This window comes from Echinops telfairi, unplaced genomic scaffold (assembly GCF_000313985.2).
Source record: "Echinops telfairi isolate 266 unplaced genomic scaffold, ASM31398v2 ScPeMD7_18;HRSCAF=68, whole genome shotgun sequence".
NCBI classification, from domain to species: Eukaryota; Metazoa; Chordata; class Mammalia; order Afrosoricida; family Tenrecidae; genus Echinops; species Echinops telfairi.
In genome coordinates, this window is record NW_022103915.1 from 30932962 (window position 1) to 30953548 (window position 20587).

The following is a 20587-nucleotide window of genomic DNA, read 5'->3' on the forward strand; positions in this document are numbered from 1 at the left end:
TCACCACAACATGAGGATCTATATTAAAGGGTTGAGGCATTAGGAAGGTTGAGAATCATGGTTCTAGACCCAGGGGAAAATTGATGCCTAGACACACGGAAATCTCCAGGGAACACCAGGCTCCCAGATGTTGAAGTGAGAGAAGACCTTGCCCCAGAGCCAACTGAGAAAGACAGGCTGCCCCTAGAGCTGGTGCCCTGAGTATGGTTTTCTTTCAGCCTCCTGAAGTGTGCGAGAACACGTGTCTGTTTTTACAGCCATCTCGTAGTTGCACTAACACTACATAACTGAGAGAGCTCCGTAGAAGAAGAAAAAATTCTAGCGACTCAGCTACACGTTCTTATTTGGCTCAGGGAGAGTTATTTTGGATTTTGTCTGCACTTTTTTCTTTTTTCATGTGGTTTTAAAATTCTGGCCCATTTTCCGACTTGTGACCATTGACTTCCGTTTGCAAAATCATCTCTTGTAAACAGGCAGCGTGCGTCCTTTTACAAGGTCCTGTTTTCCTGAATTCTGTGGCAGCCCAGGGGGTCGGTATTGTTATTTCCATTTTGCTGATGAGGAACTTGAGGCTCAGGGGAGCTAAATGACTTGCTCAAGATCACACTGTTTGTAAGAGGTAGGCCAAACATCTGTCTGTTCTCTCTCCTCTGTGCAGCTGGGCCCTATCTACAATGAGGGAATGCATGGGCTTCTCTCCCACCCCGCTCTCCTCTCTTTGCAAAGCTAACTGCTGGCCCTTAAGGGATTGAACTCAGGGATTTTGGTGCCATTACATGTTCTAATAAAAGAAACCAGTGTCTGCAACAACAAGAATGGTAACAGAGCACCAAGAAAGAGCCCTTTGTTTTCATTTTGGCCAGAGCTCTTTACAGGGTCAAGTTAAAAAAATTAAAAAAAAAAAAAAAATATATATATATATATATATAAAATCACAAAAAGCTAGGTGGTGCTGGGGAGAACATGGGACTACTCTCCCCTCTCTAGGATGTTTTGTGTGCTGATTCTAACCCGAGTTGTGACATCCACTGAGTACCGCCGGGAGGAGATGGCTGGTGGTTTCAAACCGCTGACCTTGTGGTTGGTAGTCCCACTGTGCTACCAGGGCCCTCATGGTAACTAGACATGTGAAAAAATATTCAATCTCAGACTTATTCCAAGAAACAGACGTGAAAACAACATTGAAGTACCTCGTCGTATGTATTCCATTAGCAAAGTATAAAAGAATGAATAATCCTTCATTCTGGCAAAGATTGTGCTCTAAGTGATACATTTTTACATGTTGGTGCCGCCTTTTTGGAAAAGCAGTATACTAATTTGCAACCAACCATGGGGTGGGGGAACAGGGGGAACAGGACTGGGCAGCGTTCACCTCACCGTCCCATTTGACTTAGGGTCACCGTGAGTCAGGGGCCAATAATAACACCTGCATCTGTGAATGTTGGTAATTTTGGCACAGCCCTTCTATTCGAGGAATTAATCCTAAAGCTGTGAACTTTTTCCCACAAATTTTGTTATGAAAATTTCAACCGCACAATAAAATAGACTACTAGAAAGCTTCCATGATGTACTGAATAATGTAGTGTATTATGCATATGGAACGATATTTTGACAGAAAAAAGAAAACATATGGGCAAGGATACCTTAGGTCAGTGGTTCTCAACCTTCCTAATGCCACAGTCCTTTCATACAGTTCCTCGTGTTGTGGTGGCACCCCCCCCCCACCAAACATAAAATTATTTTCGTTGCTACTTCATCACTGTCATTTTGCTACTGTTATAAATTGGGGGACCCCTGTGAAAGGGTCACTCAACCCCCAAAGGGGTCGCAACCCACTGGTTGAGAACCGCTGCCCTTGCTGAAAATTGAAATCAATTATATAGCAGGAGAAGATTTGGAAAAAAAGTTGTGGTTCATCTCAGAGAAATGATCAGGCAGCGATGAAAAGAATAAATTCAAAAATGTGGAATTGTAGTGGAGCAATAAGACATCCCCTTAAAAATGTGGAATTATATAAAGCATGAGCTAATGTGGAGTGAAAGCCTGGAATTTAAGTTGTAGGTGTACATGATGGCCATTGTGTACAGGCAGATGCGTAAGCAATGGTTGAAAGGAACGATAGACCAGATTGTGTGCTGTGTTGGGATGGGGGTGGGTAGTGTATTCATTTTCCCCCCTCTTCTTTTTTTTTTTTTTTTTTGCCCCGCGGCCCGAGCCCGGGCCCCGGCCCACCAGGGCCCGATCCCCGGCCCACGTGTCCCCCCTCTTCTTGAACATTATAACTGTATTATTTTTACAATCAAAGTTGATAAAGAGGGAAGTTCTGGTCTCCACCCCAAATCAATCCATGACCATTGGTTTGTAGGAGGCCAAGTCAATAGGCATTAAAGGCGGCATTTAGGAGCAGGGGAAATTCACAATCTCATTGAAGGAGACACGGGACTTGGGCTTTGGGTCTGTAAGAAGGATCTTAAGGACTTACTATGTCAGAACTATGTGGGAACAGTCTATTTCCTGCATTTTATAGTTGAGGAGCCTAAGGGCCAGCACAATTAAGTGATCTTGCGAGAATAGTCCAGCTAAGTCCACAGCACGGTCAGCCCTCCTACCAAATTGGCTGGTAGCGTCTTGCTTAGGGCATGTGGTGTGCAAGAATTGCGGCCAAGCAGGATCATTGTTCTGGTACAAGGACAAGGGAGTTGGGCGTGCCGATGCAGGCAGAGAGGCAGCTCCCATGGCACAAACCCCTGTGACTTGGTTGTCTCCACAGGACCCTGAGTGGGCTCAGCCAGATGCGGCCTTCTCAGCAACAGGTGGGGCTGTCCCGGACCATCCGGCGTTACCCAGCTGCTGTTGCTGCTGCCACTGGCCAGCTGACTTCCAATGCCCTACCGGCGGGACCAGCCCCTGGGCAAAGGCATGGTGCTCAGCAGGCAGCATATCTGGGCCACCTGTCGTCCCCCTGGGGTAAGGACACCTTGTCTTGGGGTCCCCCTCCACCCTCACCATCCTCCTCATTCTTTCAGCCAATCAGCAAACAGTTACTGGGCACTAAAGCAAGTGCCAGTTGCCAGGAATAAAAACAAAAACAAAAAACACCAAGCTGGTCGGGATTGGCTCTGGTTCAGACTATTCCACGGGATTGGCTCTGGTTTAGACTATTCCACGTCGATGGTCCATTTCCCCCCAAGCTGTCGTCCCTCCTGCCTTTGCTTCCTTCGTATCCAACCAGGAACCTCACCTGGGTCCCAGGCCCCGGTTCTTCTCACCTCACCCTTCCTGCAAATCCTACTCAGTTGTTTTCTTTGTGCTTACATGGCAGGAGAGAACGGGGCGTCTGTTCGACTTCGGGCCACGGCAAATTCTGGGTTCTCCAGCTGCATCTGCACCTGGGTTCTAGTCTGACAACCCTGCCCCATGTGCCTGGCACTCACTCTCCATTCCTCAAGCCTTCCCACGTTCCCGAGCCCCATCCCCACCCACATGGCCTCTTCCTTCATACCAGCACAGGGGGACGTGCTGCCCAACCCCGGGGGGGAGCCTCCCCTCCCGACTCATCTCTTGCCCTCCTCTGTGCCAAACTCTCGCCTCGCCTGTGCCCCAGATGGCCTCCGTTCCTGCCACTGTCCCTCTCCCGGTTGATGGCACTTCTCCACGCCTCTTCGTTTTCCTCTGAAACGCTGGCCCATGACGTTTCCCTTTTACGTCTTCAACACGCCTCTGTCTATCAGCACCTTCCCTTCAGCCTCTGCACCTGCTTGCAGCATGCATGTCCACACACACACACACACACACACACACACACACACACACACACGGAAGAATCCTCTATTCTCTTCACCCCGCAGAGTCAACTGCCTTATATTGCGGCCACGTAACCTTTCCACACTTCCACCCTTCCTCGCCTTCCTCCTTCCCATCCTCTCATGTGAATCAGGGCGCTTGCTCTTCATGTCCGTGTCACCACCCTCATTAAACGAAGTGCCCTCAGTTTGCACTGCTGTTGGGAGTGACCCCCCAACGGGCCACCCCGTGCACCCTCCACACTACGGCTGGGCTGGGAATTTGTCCTCCGGCACTTCCTCTTTGATGGAAAACATTTCCATGACTGGCCCCGCTACCCATCACATACGGTGTCTCCTCCTAGCAGTCAACGCCACCCCAACCCTTAACTCCACGAATCCTTTCCGGTTTTCTCTTCCCCACATCTCTCTTAGAAGACTCCCAACACCCGCAAGCCTGAACTGCATTCTGTTCTCTGTTCTTGATTTTAAAACCCAGCTGCAGCACTTGCTAGCCGGGTGTCTGGGGGCCAGCCACTTAACTTCCGTGAGCCTCGGGTTCCTTAGCTGGAGAATGGAAATAGTCGGGAGAACATGTGGAAATTGCTGATTCCCAGTGGCTCAGCCGAAGTACTGCTTATTCAAGAGGGTTGGGCGCTCACTTAATGTGCAGGAGCAGGAGCTGGGGTGCGTTGGGCTGTCCATTTCACCAAGGTTTGCCCTAGTCTTGTGAACCCATTTCACTGGGTCCTGGAGGTCCTGGCAGTGCCTCTCAGCCCTGCCCCTGGACCCAAGCCCTCTCTCTGCAGGGCTGAACCTCACTGAGAAAATCAAGAAGATCAAGATCATCTTCACCCCCACCATCTGCAAGCAGACCTGTGCCCGAGGGCACTGCACCAACAGCTGTGAGCGTGGCAACACCACCACCCTGTACAGCCAGGGCGGCCATGGACATGACCCCAAATCCGGCTTCCGCATCTGTGAGTGCCCTGGGCTGGAGCCCGGCTCCCTGTAGGAAGGGAGCCCACTGTTCCTAACTTGCCTCCCCTGAGCAGTTCCCAGATCATACGAGGAGCCAAGTCCTCACCCAGCTCGGCCAGGACTACCTAGCTGTGTGACCCTGGGCAAGGCACTTAACCTCTCTGAGCCCAAGTTTCCTCCATAGAGAAATGGGGGAGTTCGTAAGTGGCTTTTCAGAAAGGCAAAGGTTGGCTTTCATTACGCCTGGTTCTACACTGCAGGGGTGCCTGGCTTCCCATGCCTTCAGATTGTGGGGGGTCTTCCTTGCCCCCACCCCCACCTCCCTCTCTGTTGTCATTTGCCAACCCCAGTCACCTTGAGGGTCGGGGTTTCAGATTTCTGCCAGATACCCTGCATGAGTGGAGGCCGCTGCATTGGCAGGGATGAGTGCTGGTGCCCGACCAACTCCACTGGCAAGTTCTGCCACCTGCCTGCCCCAAGGCTGGACAGGAAGCCCCCAGAGGAGGGTTCGCAACACGGGGCCCTGCTGGAAAGCCCCCTGAAGCAGTCCACCTTCACATTGCCTCTCTCCAACCAGCTCGGTGAGTGCCAGCCAGGAGGGAAGCGGGAGCTGTGACTGGTCTTCTCCCCCCTCCCTTCCAAATCTCACCCACAGTGTCTGCCCTTCCCCCGAGGCCAGGAGCTGAGACAGGACAAGGTCAGGGCAGGGTGCTGCCGACAGGAGCCCACGGTGCTGGATGGGTGGAGAAAGGAATATCAGCAAAGACATTTCTCCACCACCCCCTCCGTCTGTAGGGAGCCTGGGTGGGGGTAGAGGGTAATACGTCGGGCTGCTAACCCCCGGACCAGCCGTTTGAGACCACCAGCCACTCCGAGAAGAAACAGATCAGGCTTTCTACTCCTGTGAAGATTGTCAGCTTCAGAAAGCCACACGGGCAGTTCTTCTCCGTCCTGTAGGGTCCCTGTGGGTTGGACTCCACTCTGAGTCATCCAGTAATCCAAGAAGTGTATTACTGAAGCCAGTACTTCTCCACTTCCTCATGCCGCAGCCCTTTCATACAGTGTCTCGTGTGGTGCTGACCCCCAACCATAACATTATTTTCATTGCTACTTTATCACTCATTTTGCTACCCCTGTGAATTGGGCGACCCCTGTGGAAGGGTCATTTGACTCCTAAAGGGGTCGCTACCCACAGGTTGAGAACCACCGACTTAAGGAACGGCCAACGCTCACATTTAGTCTATGATTTAAATGGATGCTGAAGTACCACAGTGGGTGACAGTGGGTGACAGTGGGTGACATCGACCTCAGTGGGGTCACTGTGACCACTGCAGGGGTCAGTTTTGCCGGGCTCTGAGATTGTACCAAGTAGCTGGGGCGTGACGATGAAGGTCCCTCGCTGGGGACCTCGAGTGCAGGGGTTTGTGCCCCATCTGGTCCTCACGGGGAGTGGTCCCCTGGGCTCTCAGTGGGGAGTGGAGAAGCCCCACCCTGTCCGGGGCTGGCCAGCACTCCACACAGGGAGGACGGGGAGGGAGGAGGGCCCTGGGCCCTGCTCTGATGCCAGCCTCTCTGCCTAGACTTCGTGAACCCCTCTCTGGTGAACGTGCACATCCGACACCCGCCGGAGGCCTCCGTGCAGATCCATCAGGTGGCAAGGGTGCGGGCTGAAGCCCCCGAGGAGAACAGCGTGGAGGCCAGACGCTTGGCCCCGCTCCCCACCAGCCCGGGCCACGGCCACTGGGACAGCAACAGCATCCCCACGCGCTCCGGAGGGCCCCCTCGGCTGCTGCCCCGACTGCCCCCTGCAGCACCCAGGCCTCGGGAACTGCTGGGCCGGTGTTACCTGAGTGCCGTGAGTGGGCAGGTGAGAATGTAGCAGCCTTAATGCTGAGGCTTCCAGCCTGGGATCGCCCACCCCCCCTGCCCTGCCCCCCTGCTGCAGCTGCCCTCAGAAGGGGTCTCAGAGCCTTCCATGTCTGGAAAGCAAAGCCCGAGAGTGGAGGGGCTGGACCCCCTGCCTGGGCTCCAGACTCCTTGGCAGTGAGGGCAGTCTGGGATCTGGGTTACGGTGCCTGGCACATGGGCAGGAGGCTGCATCCAACAGAGACTGGGGTACAGAGGTGTGAAATCTGCAAGCCGGAGGTCACCCCTGAGCACTGGGTGCAAGGCTGAGCGAACCCTCGGGCCCCGCAGGAATGCTCAGCCGGTGAGGGCAACGCAGGGCACTTTCATGAGGCCAGGCCCAGGGGCTGGGGGGGTCCTAGGGGCTGCCACTCACCATGACCCAAACCCTCCCCTGAGGTTAGGGAACTGGAGGAGGGGAGAACGGGGTGTCTGGGCCCTCAGCTTGTGGGTGCCTGGTCCCTGCTCACAGAGAGGTCTGCACTGCGGTGATACTGGAGGTGGTGGGATGTAAGGGAGGAGAGCAGGGGCTCTGTGGGATGGTGGCGTGAGAGGCCCAGGTCAGCACAGGCAGGCCTTGTGCGTGGGGTGGGGAACATGTTTCCCCCAGTCGGCAGGGTCATCGTGTCTGGTGCAGGGGACCTTGGGTCCTGGCTGCCTCCCTTCCTGCCTCCAGAGGAACTTGCAGGGTGGGGCGGGACGGATGAGCTTCCTGCCTTGGACTGTCCAGGAGCCTCTCCCGCCCAGCAGGGGGAGGAAGAGGGGCCTCAGTGCCTTGGCCTTTTTTCCAGTGTGCCAACCCCCTGCTGGAGCTGACGGCCCAAGAGGATTGCTGTGGCAGCATCGGAGCCTTCTGGGGGGTGACCTCGTGTTCCCCGTGCCCGCCCAGACCAGGTGAGTGCTGGGGGCCGAGAAGCTGGAGGTTGGAGGAGCTCTGCTGTGGGCACCCGCTTCAGGCGGATAGAAGCTGGTCAGCTGGGAGCAGGCTTCCTGAACCGCTCGAGGAAGCTTCTGGCTGGCCTTGGAGAGGGCTGCCAGGTGGGGCGCCCAGTCCCTCTGCTGAGGCAGCCTCCCCTGCCTGCCTCATCCAACTGCCTTCAAGGAGCTCCCCTGCCGCCAGGTGTTTGAGTTCCCATGGCAGGGACCTCATCTTGTGGTGGGGGATGGGGTGACGTGGCATTTCCTTCCTCCTCTCCCTGGACAGGCACCCTGCCTCTCCCCACCAGAAGGTCCTCCTAGGGCGTGGAAAACCTAGTCCCTTACATTCCTTCATTGTGAAGACCCTCAGTCAATGGCTCCTTTGTGCCGAGCACTGAGGGTCCAGGAGTGAGCAGAGTGCGAGATCGGCTACCTCCCGGGGCTTCTGGCCTTGCAGTTGGGAGGGACCTGTGCTCAGTACGGCTTCACAGCCAGGCCATGCCATTGAACCTGCCTCCTTCCTGCCCTGCAAGGCCCCACGCCGGGGCCGGGGCCTGCCCTGTACTTTTCCTGCCTGTCGGCAGCCAACTCAATAAGCCAAAGAGGCTCCACAGATGGCTTGGTGGGGCTCCTGGACCAGGACCCAAAGGTGAGAGAGGCCGCAGCTGGGGAGGGTGACCACAGTTCCCGAGCTAATAATAAATGCAGGTGGCTTCCAGGTGCGGCTGGCTTTGTAGTGAAACAGACTTGGGTGTCCACCCCATACCAGGTCCCAGGCCCGGCTCTGCCCCTAAAGCTCCTTCTGCCGCTCCACTTCCCCTCCTCGGACAGACAGGCCCATAGGTGACCGGGCCCCAGGGCAGACGGGGCGAGGACCTGAGATGTTATTGTGCCTGCCCATCAGCGCCACTGTCACTGCCCTCGTCAGTCTTCTTGTTAGGAAGGGACAGGGGACCAGGCCCACTGACCTGCCCCGCTCCCCACCACCCCGCCACCCCGCCCACCCGGATGGGGCTCCCTCAGCCCCCTTTCCTCCAGTTTTCTGCCCACCTTCCTACCAGGCTGACTCTGGAGACGTCTGCATCCCCCATTCCACCCAATCAGCAAATATTGACATGGTCCAACCCCACTGTGGAGGGTCGGCGTGTCCAGGCCTGGGCAGGGAGTGGAGAAGAAAGGAGGAGCAGCCCCTCCTCTCCCCAGGTCTGCAGTCGGGGTGGACAGGGGGTGGGGTGCGGCACAGAGCCAGCGTGAATTGAAGAGGGCCTCTACGGGGACTGGGTAAAAGCCATGTGCTGTGGGGAGCAGAGGCAGGGGGCCAGGCCGCATCCCCAGGTCCCCTTTGCAAAAAGTAGGAAAAACCCAAACCCATTGAGTCCATTCTGACGATACATAATACACACGTTGCCATCAAGGACTGCCCCTGCGCCTCTCCAAGACGGTTACTCGTTCTTAAAAATCATTTTATTGAGGGCTCTTACAGCTCTTATCACAATCCACACATCCATACATTGTGTCAAGCACATTTGTTCATTGGTTGTCATCATCATTTACAGGACATGTTCTTTCTATTTGAGCCCTTGGTATCTACTCCTCATTTCCTCCCTCCCCCACCCTCCATCCCTCATGAACCCTTGATAATGTATATATTTTAAAAATTTTTCCCCATGTCTTACATTGACCGCTGTCTCCCTTCACCCACTTTTCTGTTGTCCATCCCCCCCAGGGAGGGGGTTATAGGTAGATCATTGTGATCGGTTCCCCCTTTCTCCTCCCACCTTACCCTTACCCTCCTGGTATCTCTATTCTCATTATTGGTCCTAAGGGGTTAGCTGTTTTGGATTCCTTGTGTTTTGAGCTCTTATCTGTAGCACTGTACATGCTCTGGTCTAGCCGAGCTTGTAAGGTAGAATTGAGGTCATGATAGTGGGGGGGAGAAGCAATAAAGAGCTAGAGGAAAGTTGTATGTTTCATGGGTACTGTACCCTGACTGGCTCGTATCTTCCTTGTGACTCTTCTGTCAGGGGATATCTAATCGTCTACAGCTGGGCTTTGGGTCTCCAGTCCTCACTCCCCCTCACTCCCATTGATGAAACTTTTTGTTCTGGGTCTTTGATGCCTGATACCTGACCCCATCGACACCTCACGATCACACAGGCTGGTGTGATTTTTCCATTGACGGGAGTAGAAAGCATCGTTTTTCTTCTAAATTAGGAAAAGTTGTTACCAACCCCCCCCCCCTTTATGGAAAAAATCTTCAAGTCTAGACCCTCAGTATACAAGTCTTTATGAATATACAAGTTGAGGCCATCAATCACTCCCTTTGATGAAGTAGTTTTGTGCAGTGCACAACCTACCTGTCTGTATCCCATGAAGCGGGGGGCGGCGATGGATCCAGGAACACTTGTGAGGAAGGTGGCATCCAGAGTCATTAGGGGTAGACAAGAGGTGGGAAACAGTTAAACAGCCCCAGGAAACTGCATATGCCGGTGAGGCCCAGGTTAGAGGCCCAGATCCTGAGGACAGTGCAGTGTCTCCTGCTGGGTGGGTCCCGGCAGCTCTGCCTCTCCTGTGGGAAGGCAGGCATGTCAGAAGGCCCGGTGGGGCCAGGGTGCCCAAGCTCCCGGTTGGACAGGCTCTGGTTCTCAGGAGCTGGTTCATTCAGACGGGGGCAGCCGGTGGGGTGATCTCCTCCATCCACCCTCCAGGGTCACCTGGGACCCGCTGCTGACCAAGGTGCTGACCCACCCACAGCACTGCCCTAGGAGGGAGCTGGTCCCACTGGGCGGTTTTGTCCAAGTGTCTGTGTAGGAGCGACAGCCTCAGGATGTTCTTCTCTTTGTCTGGGGGCTCTGACGTGTTCATGGCATTGCCCTTGGCATTGGGGAGGTGGCAGAGGGTAGGAGCAGTCGCTGTGAGGGGCTGTGTGTGTGTTGGGGGAGAGATGGAGCAGAGGTGAGAGGCTGAGAAACGAGGTCTGCGATCTTCCGTTCCTGGCCCCACATCCCACCTGCTTCACGCTGAAGTCTTACTGCCTCTCTTGGAGCCTCTCGCTGGCACATCTGGCCCCCATGTAAGACCCAGAGCTGTTGTGATGCATCCCCTGGACTAGGGGGGGTCAGACTCCAGGTCCTACAGGGCCCTTGGAGTCAGTGACTCCTCTCTTAGCCACAAGGCCGCTTTGCAAAGTGACATCAGCGGCTAGTGACCCGTCAGTGAGGTTGTTGTTACCTGCCATCGAGTCTGCTCCTGACTGCTGGGGACCTGGCTGTTTGCCTCCGCGCCATCCCTGCCATCAGTTACACACCAGACTCTTGTGAGCTGTAGGCGTTTCACTGACTGAATTTCACAAGTTGACGGCCAGGCTTTTCTTCCTAGCTTGTCTCGGTCCCGAAGCTCCACTGAAATCTGTCCAACATCATCGTGACATGCAAATCTTCACTGACCGATAGGTGGTGGGTACGATGAGGCACACATGCCAGGAATCACATGCCAGTGTCCCATGTGGAAGATGAGAGTTCTCGCACTGGTCCAGAACTGCCCCCGTGTCAGGTGACATGAGCGGGACCACAAACAGAAGACATCTTGGAGTCTCCATTGAAATGTCACGCCCTGTGTGACTTAAGCAGAGCAGGAAACCTGCTTGTGCTGGGACCTCGTCCTGCCCAAGACTCGGGAAGCCATCACGGACGCAGACACACTGGCTGCAAGGCCCCTGCACCAGGGACAGCTGTTGTTAGGGGTGAGGGGCGAGTCCCAGGCGATTGACAGACACCCTGACTGCATCCCCAAACCTCAAGACTTTTTTTCAGGAGGCCCAGGTCTGCAACTCCCCCTCCTGGTGCCAGCTGGGTACCTAAGACCATGCCCCTCCCTCTAGATGAGCTGGCCTGCTCTGCCCAGGCAGGGACCTCGGCCAGTGCTGGTGGGAGCAGGACTCCGGGGGCCAGGGGCCTGCATGCCACACATGGATGCAGAACACCAACTGCCACATCATGCAGCACCAGGGCTCAGCCCCATTCCCCTCTGCACCCCAGCCTCGGTAGGGCTCCCCTTCCGGTTCAGCGTGGGTCTGGAAGCTGGGCACTGGGGTGCAAGCCTTGCACTGTTAGGCATTCCAACACAACGCGCAAGAACTAACAAAGACCAGGGCAGCACACATATTTAAACCACACTGGAGTACAGCTGGGCATTGTGTAGAGCTGGGGCGAGGCGCAGGGGACCTTGTTTGTGTTGACAGGCTGCCAGGCACCTGGCTCCAGCAGATCCATGCCTGAGCCTGGGTGGGGGGAGCAGGGGGTGTTTCTGCAAGTAGGCACGACAGGCTAGCTACTGTCCAAGAAACAGTGGCAAAGAAAAAGCTGCTGGACTTGGGGGATGGTTGGAAGGACAGGCAAGCCTTCTGGGTTCTAGAACATTCTTGACCCTGGTGGCTTTGCCTCCCTGAGGCTTAGTTTCTCCTCGGATCGAAGAGCGCTGGGCATAAGAAAGGCCGTGGTCAGCCCCTGAGATGGGCTCTGATGGAAGCACATCTGGATGGGACTTGCCAGCCCACAGCCCGGGAGCCGTGAGACTCCTTCACCTTCAGCTTCTGAGGTTCGGAGCCGGACTGCGAGGGAACACTGGTGTTCCTAACACGGGCACTCAGGTGGCAATGGATTTGAAGTCTCAGTTACATGGTGGAGCCTTTGCCTCCAGAAAGATCCCACAGAGCCCTCTTCTCAGAGATGCTCAGAGAAGTCATTTAGGTCAGCCCCTTGGCTGATCCCTCCCCTTGGACTCTACCTGGCAGAGGCAGTATGTGCCTAGGTGGCCACTAGGATTCTGTCTGTGCGTCTTCCTGACCCCGTGGAACCTTATGGAAAGCCCTGGCTCAGACCCCTGCCAGGTCTGGAGGGCACACAGCTCTCTAAAGCCTCTCTGATTGGGGTCACATTTTTTGTTTTCGTCTGAGAAAGACAGACATGTGGATCGACTGGAAAATTGGCTGCTGCCCCATCTGGCTTGGCACTGGCCGCGTCAACCCCAAGGCCCCTCTGCTGGGGCAGGCGGTGCTGGCACACGGCTCCTGGCCTGCAGTGGTGGGCTCCAGCTGTCTGCCACCGGATCGCCTTTCTGGCTGCCTGGCATGGGATTCACTCACCTCAGAGCCCAGCCCTTCCCTGGGTTCCCCAGGAGGGAGAGCAGATTCTCCTGTCCTGCCCTTCTGCAGAATCCTGCCTCTTTCCCACCCTCCGACAGACAACCACCAAATCAAACCAAATGCACTTGCCATCAGTGGATGCCGACTCATAGGGACCCTGTAGGACAGGGTAGAACTGCCCTTGGGATTTCCAGGCTGCAACTGTTTATGGGAGCAGAGAGCTTCCTCTCTCTCCCCTAGAGCAGGTGGGTTGAAACTGTGGTTAGCAGCCAAACACATAAGCCAGGACGCCACCAGCTCTCCTTACTCACTAGTTTTAAACCTTTACACGATGCTGGGCTCTTCACCTGCAATCTTGTTGTTAGGTGCCCGGTCCTGCGTCAGGCTGACCATTGTTTTTACGTTGAGCCCTTTGCTGCAGCCGCTGTGTCCCTCCATCTCCTTGAAGGCCTTCCTCTTTTTCCCTGCCCGTCAACTGTACCAAGCATGACGTCCTTCTCCAAGGACTGGGCTTTCCTGACCACATGTCAAAGTACATGAGCTGGAGTGCCATCAGCCATGCCTCTTAGGAGCTTTCTGGCTGCACTTCTTCCCAAACAGATCTGTGTGTTCTTTGGGCAGCCCTGGTACCTTCAATATCCTTCACCAACACCATCGTGTAAATGCACTGATTCTTCCTTGGTCCTCCTTTTTCAATCGCCAGCTTTCACACGGGTATGCGACTATTGGAAATGCTTGCTGAAAGTGAGGGGGACTTGAAGCATTTTGTTAAAGAAAGATTAAAGGCTGCAGGCTTCAGTCTGCATTACAGCTTGGTGTAAAGAACTCTTCACAGCTGGATTAGCAGATAATCACATCATGATCAACGGAGACAAGATGGAAGTTGTCAAGGAGTTCCTCTTGCTTGGATCCACAAACAATTTTCGTAAGGAGCAATAGTCAAAAGATGAAGGGACGCATTGCATTAGGTCAATCTGCATGAGACCTCTTTAACCTGTTGACAAGCAAGGATGTTACCTTGAGGATGAAAGTGCTCTTGACCTCACCTGCGTTGGCTCCTTTAATTGTCACAGCCGCGAACAAGCTAAGTATCTCGATCCCATGGACAGATGAGGGAAGTGGAGCTCAGCTCTCGAGGTTAAGGAACTTGTCCAAGGTCACACAGGGAGAAGTCGGGCTGGGGTTTCAACCACAGTGCGTGTGATTCTCAGCCGACCAGAACTTCTTTCCCGGACCCAGGCAGCCAGGGCCTTCCTGGAGGTTACAACCCTCAGGTGCCAGGCTGGCCCTGCACAGCCAGAGGATGCTCTACTTGTGCATGAAGGACAGTGTCGCCCAAGGAGATTGTGGTTGGACAGACAGGAGGGACCACAACCCCACAGCCCAGGCCCATGAGAGAGGACGCCCCAACGACATAGTGGGAGGATTGTTCCAGGGGAAGAGCTCAGGTTTGTTCCCCGTGTGGCTGTTTCTGGAGAGTAGAGCTCAGCTCCATGCGAAGCACAGAGTGGCTCCTGCTGAGAAATGGCGGGGGCGGGGGGCGGCTTATAAGAGCCTGGGCGGAAGGTGATGTTGGCGGGAATGGATGTTTATATATACGTCTGAAAATTTACTTGAAGCCCCAAGCAGAAAGCAAACCTTGGTTTGGTTTGGCCATCACCCTTGTCCTTGGGAAGCGTGACCCTTGTAATTCTGAGATGCCACTCTCTGTGGGCACATGCCCTTGGGGGGGGCGGTATCTGTGCATACATGTGTATGTGTACCCTCTGGGGAGGGTAGGAAAGCACATGTGCATGCGTGCGCGCGCGCGCGCACACGCGCGCGCGTGTGTGTGTGCGTGTCCGCGTGTGTGTTCCCTGGGGAGGGTGTGTCCGCGCATGTGTGCATGCATGCATGTGTATTACCTAGGGGCAGAAAACCTTAGGGCCAGTACCAAGGCATAGCGACACCAGCATTATCATCACTATGTTAGCAGCTCTGCCCGAGCCCTCATCGAGTGCCGGACCCCAGGCTAAGTGCTTTCTCTTTGCGTGAGTCCTCACCCATGGTCTTGGGGCTGTTACGTCCATTGTATGGGTGAGCAGATGGGCCCCAGAACCCATGTCTCCCGGAGCCCAGACCGTTTCCAGCCACTCTGGACTTTGCCTCCCCATGCCGCCTCTGGCTAACTCAAGATCCTTGCTAACTCGAGGACCTCAGCTTGGGAAACAGCTGTGTTGGGGTGGGGCACCCATTCTCCAGCTCTCTGGGTGAGACGCCCAGTCTCTTGCCTAAAGAAATAGAATTTTCAGAATTCCAGTTATTGACTAAAAAAACAGAGTTTCCTTGGCTAGGAGACATTCTGAGAGCTCCTTCCAAGGCGTTCAATGCCTCTTGGGAATTGTGCCTCTGACCCAGGAGGGTGTCACACAGGTAGAACCTCTGCCCCGAACAAAGAGCTCCAGGAAGGCTAGGGGTAGGGATGGGGTAGCACCTGACAGACCCCTCTATACCTCCCTGCTGTGTGACCAAGATGCCACTTCCACTGTGGACAAAGCCAGAGCCCACTTTTGGGTGAAATTTCCCTGAGCATCGGTGTCTGAACTAATGGGGATTATGATTAACACTAGCATGTGATAGGTGTTGGGCTAAACTCTTGACACCTTTCTTAGGGTTCACCCCCACCCACTCCACTGAAGAAGAGAGGGTACTGATTTGGGTCAGAGACAGGATTCCCACAAGGCAGGTTCTGTCACCCCAGCTCTCCAACAAGAAAACTGAGGCTCAGCAAGGTTGGGGGATTGGCTCACTCCATCCAGCTAATGAGGGGCAGCGAGCCAGCACACTGAACCCTAGGAAGAAGGGAGAGGGGACTGGTCCTTAGGAAGAGCAGCTGTGGGGATGGTGCCAGGCACTGGGGCAGCCTTAGTCTGCCTTTCACTGAGTCTGTAAAGTCGGTCCTCCAAGCCAGCCCTCAATGAAGACTTCCATCTCCCCTTCTACGAAGAGACTACCAGAGGTTCCCCAATGAGCCCCGTGTTGTCTGGAGTTCATGTAGGTCTGTCTGCTGTAGCACCCAGAGTGATAGGAGAGAGCAGAGGTTTTCTTTCTACTGCCCAGCCTGAGTTCTGGGGCCGCCCCCTCCTTGCTGCTGGCCCCTGTGGCCCTGCCTGAGACGGAGATCCCAGGAGGCATCCACAGCCCTATGGGCAGACCTGTGCGTGCCTCCACATCTCTGCCTCCACATCTCTGCCTCCACATCTCTGCTCGTGGACTCAGGAGCCACACTGTCTCAGAGAGTTAATGTGCCCCTTGAGGCTTCCTTGGGAGTCCCAGCGGCCAAGAGGGGAGTTGGCAGGGCAGGCTGCAGCCAGGCCCCCCCTCTGTTGGGTACCCCTATCTGTGAGTGGGCTGAGCTGGATCAGGGGTCAGGAGGCCTGAGTTCCAGCCCCCCTACCCCCCACCCCCCGGGTTTCCGTACCAGGAAAGTTGCCCAGGCTGACCTGCCCACTTCATGGGTATTGTGGGAGCTCTCTGTCCAGCTGGATTCCCACAGACCCCCTGCACCGGCTTTGGAGTCTCCTCCCCCTCCACTCCCCGAGCGGGCTCCGCGAAGGGAACGTGGGAGTCACAGCCTAGCCATCATCTCGGTCAAGGCCCTCTCAGTTTCTCTTCTTGCCACTCTCTGACCCCTGTGGTATCCCTGATCTGGCTGAGGGTCCAAGGGGGGTCAGGCCCCTGCCCCTTGTCAACCTGCTGGAGCTGCAGCAGGAAGTCTCTGCCTGGACCAAGCGTTCAACGCATTCATCTGCCCTCTTTCTCCACACCCCTGCCCATCCGTCTCCGTTCATGTCCCTTATCCCTGAAACATGGAGCTCTTGGGAGAGGTGACAGGCTGAGCAGGCCCCTCTTGTGGCCTCAGGACTCAAAGGCCCTGGCTTAGACAAGCCCTGAGACACGTCGTGTTTCTTTGGAGGCGGTTGGGAGGCATGGTCCAGCATTCCTCGGGAACCAGTTGCGCGGGCTTCACATCCCAGCGTCACCTCCGACCAGCTGGGCGGCCTTCCGCAGCCTTGCTAGCCCTGCTGTGCCCCAATCTGCTCATCATCAAAAAGCCAAAGTAAAAAGCCCATGGCCAAGCCCAACTCAGAACGACGCTCCCGGACAGAGGAACTGCCCCACAGGGTCCCCGGAAGCCGGGTCTTCCTGGAAGCCGGCTGCCACGTCTTTCTCTCATGGGGCAGCCGGAGGGTTTGACCCAGGAACTGTTAACCACTGCACCAGCAGGGCTCTGCTTATCGGAAAAGAGGGATACCATCAGGAAGTAACCCTCCCCACTGCTAGGAAGATGAGATCCGTTCATACATAAAAACTCTTGCAATAGCGCCTGGCCCGTCCCCCGAGCCTTTTTCGAGTTGGCTGTTAGGGTTCTGAGGTCCTGGGGGGCCTACGTAGTGTGTGGGGCTACAGAAGAAAGGCCTGGCTGTTTGCTGGTCTCCTCCGCACACGGGGGATCGCCACGACCCAGAGTGGACTCTATGGCCACTGAGCAGCTTTCGTTTTCCAGCCTCCACTGAGTGGCCCCTGTCCTGTCCTGCCCTGACGCTGTGCTTCGACAATGACACCTACTTCCCCCCCCTCCCCCCCCTCCCCCCTGGCTGCTGAATTCCCAGCTTCCTCCCTTCCCAGGCGTCCCGCTACACTGCTTTCTTTCCCTCAGGGGGTTTGGGCTAGTTTTTCTGGATGGGATGGGCGCTGCAGTCGGCTTCACACCATGGGGACCTAGCCCCTGACATGCTGCTTGTGGCAGGTGTGCGGAAAGGCCCTGGGAGACCTGGGTGGGGATCAGGATGGGGGTTTGCCTGTTCTTGGCTGTGGACAAACATGGACATCTCACCGGGGACCATGGCCCTGCCATTTATTTTCTAGAAGCCTGCCTTGCAGAGAGGCTGCCATCCAGCACATTCGCTTTGGGCCAGCAGGAAGGGCGAGTCTCTCTTCCAAGGGAGCACATGGCTTTATAGGAAAAGCGCATGTGTTCAGTCGCATGAATGAGCCCAGCTCCGTTCCCGGGTTCTCACAGCAGGCGTCAGCGGCTCTCCCCTCCCCTGCGCCCGGCCAGGGTCCAGGCTCTCTGCAGCTCCTCCCCCGGTCAGTAAAGAAGTCCGATCCTCTGGCCCAAGTTCTCCCTCCTGCTGTCTGAAGGGGCAATGCTGTTCTGACCCCAGGCTCACCCAAATCACCCTGACCAGCCTCCCTCAGAGGGAGGGGACCCAGTCTTCTCAGTGAGAGGCCTGCCTTCAAGGTCTGGCTTGGTGCCGGCTCACTTTCTTAGGTGGACGAGTTATTTAACCTCCTGGAGCGTCGATTTCCTTCTCTGGGAAAGGGGGACAATGGTCCTTGTCTAAGAGGGGGTGTTAGTTTTCCAAGTTGTCTTCCTGTGGTGGCTGGCCTGTCTCTGTGATGCTGGAAGCTGTGCCACTGATCAGTCACAGGGTAGCAGCATTGCCCATGGCGAGGCAGTGACACTTCCAGATTAACACAGACAAGGAGGAAAGGCCTGGAGACGGGCTTCCCAAAACTCGCCATAAAGCCGCCGTGGGTCAAAGCAGAGCAGGGCAGACACACCCATTAGCAGGAGGGAGCGATCAGTTGCTGGGGAAAGCATATTTGGTCAAGCAGGGGTCAGCAGGGTGAAGGAGCTGCCAGGGAGATCCAGCAGTACAGCCGCCGTTGGCTTGACGAAGCCAGCGATGGTCCTCAGCAAACACCCCCACTCAGGCCCATCCTCCGCCTCCCTGTCGGCTCTTTTGGAAGCCACTTGATCTCCACCCGGGCGGCTGTGTAGACCCACGCAGGGATGAGCGGACCCTGAGGGATAAGTGAGAAACAAGCCTGAGAGCTTCAATGGACCTTTTTTTTTCCTTTTTAAAAAATATTTTTCTTGGCGTATAATTCACATCTGATACAATGTAATCATTCCACCATATTAAGAAGTGCTGTGCAGTCATCACCACAGTCCATTTGAGAACATTTTCTTCTCGTACTCATTGCTGTTAGCTCCCCATTTCCCCCCAAACCTCCCTGGCCAGGCCCCAAGTCATTATGAATCCAGTTAATGGCCTTTGAGATTTACTTATCCTGGATTTCATATACAGAAAATCATGCAAAACACAAAGAAACCAACAACAACTGCTAGACAAAACATTAAGAAAAACCTCAGTCAAAAAGAAAGCAGAAAATATTAAAGACGGAAACAAGTTCAAAATGGGTCAGAAGAGAGATCAAATGGCGCGGTGTTGCACCTTCACTAACGACATCTGCCATCATCAACTTTATAGCGCTCTCCGCCTGATAACAAGGTCCCCAAGTCTAGGACTGCGCTCAGAGGAAGTTCCCCGGAGGCTTCATTTCTATGTGGAGCCTGCAAATGGATCTTTTTTTCAATCCTGAACATGGTAGCTTTATTAAGTTATGTGTCCTCGCTTGGTCTGTCTGTATGCCAGGGTGTCACATGTCACACCCTTGGGGACACCTCCTCATGTTTGTCTTGGGCATATTACAGTGGAGCTCGGTTGTTAAATAAATCCACCCTCCCCCCACCACCCCCCAAATGGGTAGCTGACTCTAAAAGAAACCAGAGACTCTGAATAAGACTGATAGTATAACCCTAAAGCCATCTTAGCTGACCCAAGCCCTGGTATTTCCCATCGCCTGAGGTGCTTGAGAAAGGAACAAGGACCCAGGAAGGCTGCGGAAGAAGGGGTGCCTGTGAAGGATGGTGCTGAAGAACACCCAATGGACCACGGACTTCCAGAAGCACAACAAACCCCGTCTGAAAGAAGCAATAGCCACCTTGCCCCTTGGAACTGCCTCTGGTTCTTGAGGCATGTTACCAAGAAGGACCCGTCCCTGAAGAGGACATCATACTTGATAGAGGGCCAGCAAAAAAGAGGGAGGCTCTCAGCAAGATGGATCGTCACAGTGGCAGCAAACATGGGCTCAAACGTCCAACACTTGTCAGGATGGTGTAAGACCAAGAAGTGTTCTTTCTGGAGTACCTGGGGTCACTATGAGCCAGAACAGACTCAGTGACATCTAACAACAGTAACAACAACAAAAAGCAAGCACTTAAAAACGCGGTGCCCCGGAACGTGCCTTAATCTGGGGAAAATGCAATGCTAAGAAGGCCTCTCTTCTCGTCTGTCGCACGTCATCAGTCATATCAGAAGGTAAACATAATGCTGAGCTATCAGCTCTACCTCCACATGCACCCCAGGATTCAAAATGATCAGGAGGATCTATGGGTTATATCCCTGTCATTCATAAAGAACTGTGAAATGTATCCCAGGCCTTGAAGTAACGGCTAATCATCCAGACCAATAGCCATTTTGATTAGAAGGGCATTGGAAAACATTGAGACCAAAACAAAACCCAAAACCACCTTTGCTGTACACCTGAATGAAAGAACAGATCTTTCTAGCATCTCTGGGTGTTTGCAAGTGTGATTTCAACAATAAGTATATGAAGAACTGTCCTTTGTTGGGGGGGTTGTGTGTGTGTGTGCGCACGTGCGTGCCACGACAGACAAGAGAAGCAGTCAACTACAAGGCGGGCAGTTGGAACCCAAGCTTTCTCTCCGATGATCGTTGGCTGTCATCGTGGGCGACCTGCAGGAGCTTTGTAAGATCTTCCTGGGTGACGCCAACCCCTTCAGGCTCTGAGCCGCTAGCGGGATGGGGAGATTGCAGACTCCACCCCGAGGGGCCTGGCAAGAAAGGCCTGGGGGATCTCCTTCCCGAAAGGCAGCCAGTGAACCCCGGTGGAGCCCGGTCGGTCTGGCACACATGGGCCCGTGACCTGGGTTGACCTGAAGGCC

At 54.9% G+C, this 20587-nt stretch overlaps 1 protein-coding gene across 1 annotated transcript in view; it reads left to right on the plus strand.

Moving 5' to 3' along the window:
* Positions 1 to 20587, plus strand: part of LTBP2 (latent transforming growth factor beta binding protein 2) — a 108662-nt gene that overhangs the window by 52246 nt on the left and 35829 nt on the right. Inside the window, exons 4-8 of the mRNA XM_013003671.2 lie at positions 2771 to 2967; positions 4592 to 4762; positions 5138 to 5344; positions 6344 to 6630; positions 7460 to 7562. Coding sequence (XP_012859125.1) covers positions 2771 to 2967; positions 4592 to 4762; positions 5138 to 5344; positions 6344 to 6630; positions 7460 to 7562 — 965 coding nt within the window. The remainder of the gene's footprint in view (positions 1 to 2770; positions 2968 to 4591; positions 4763 to 5137; positions 5345 to 6343; positions 6631 to 7459; positions 7563 to 20587) is intronic.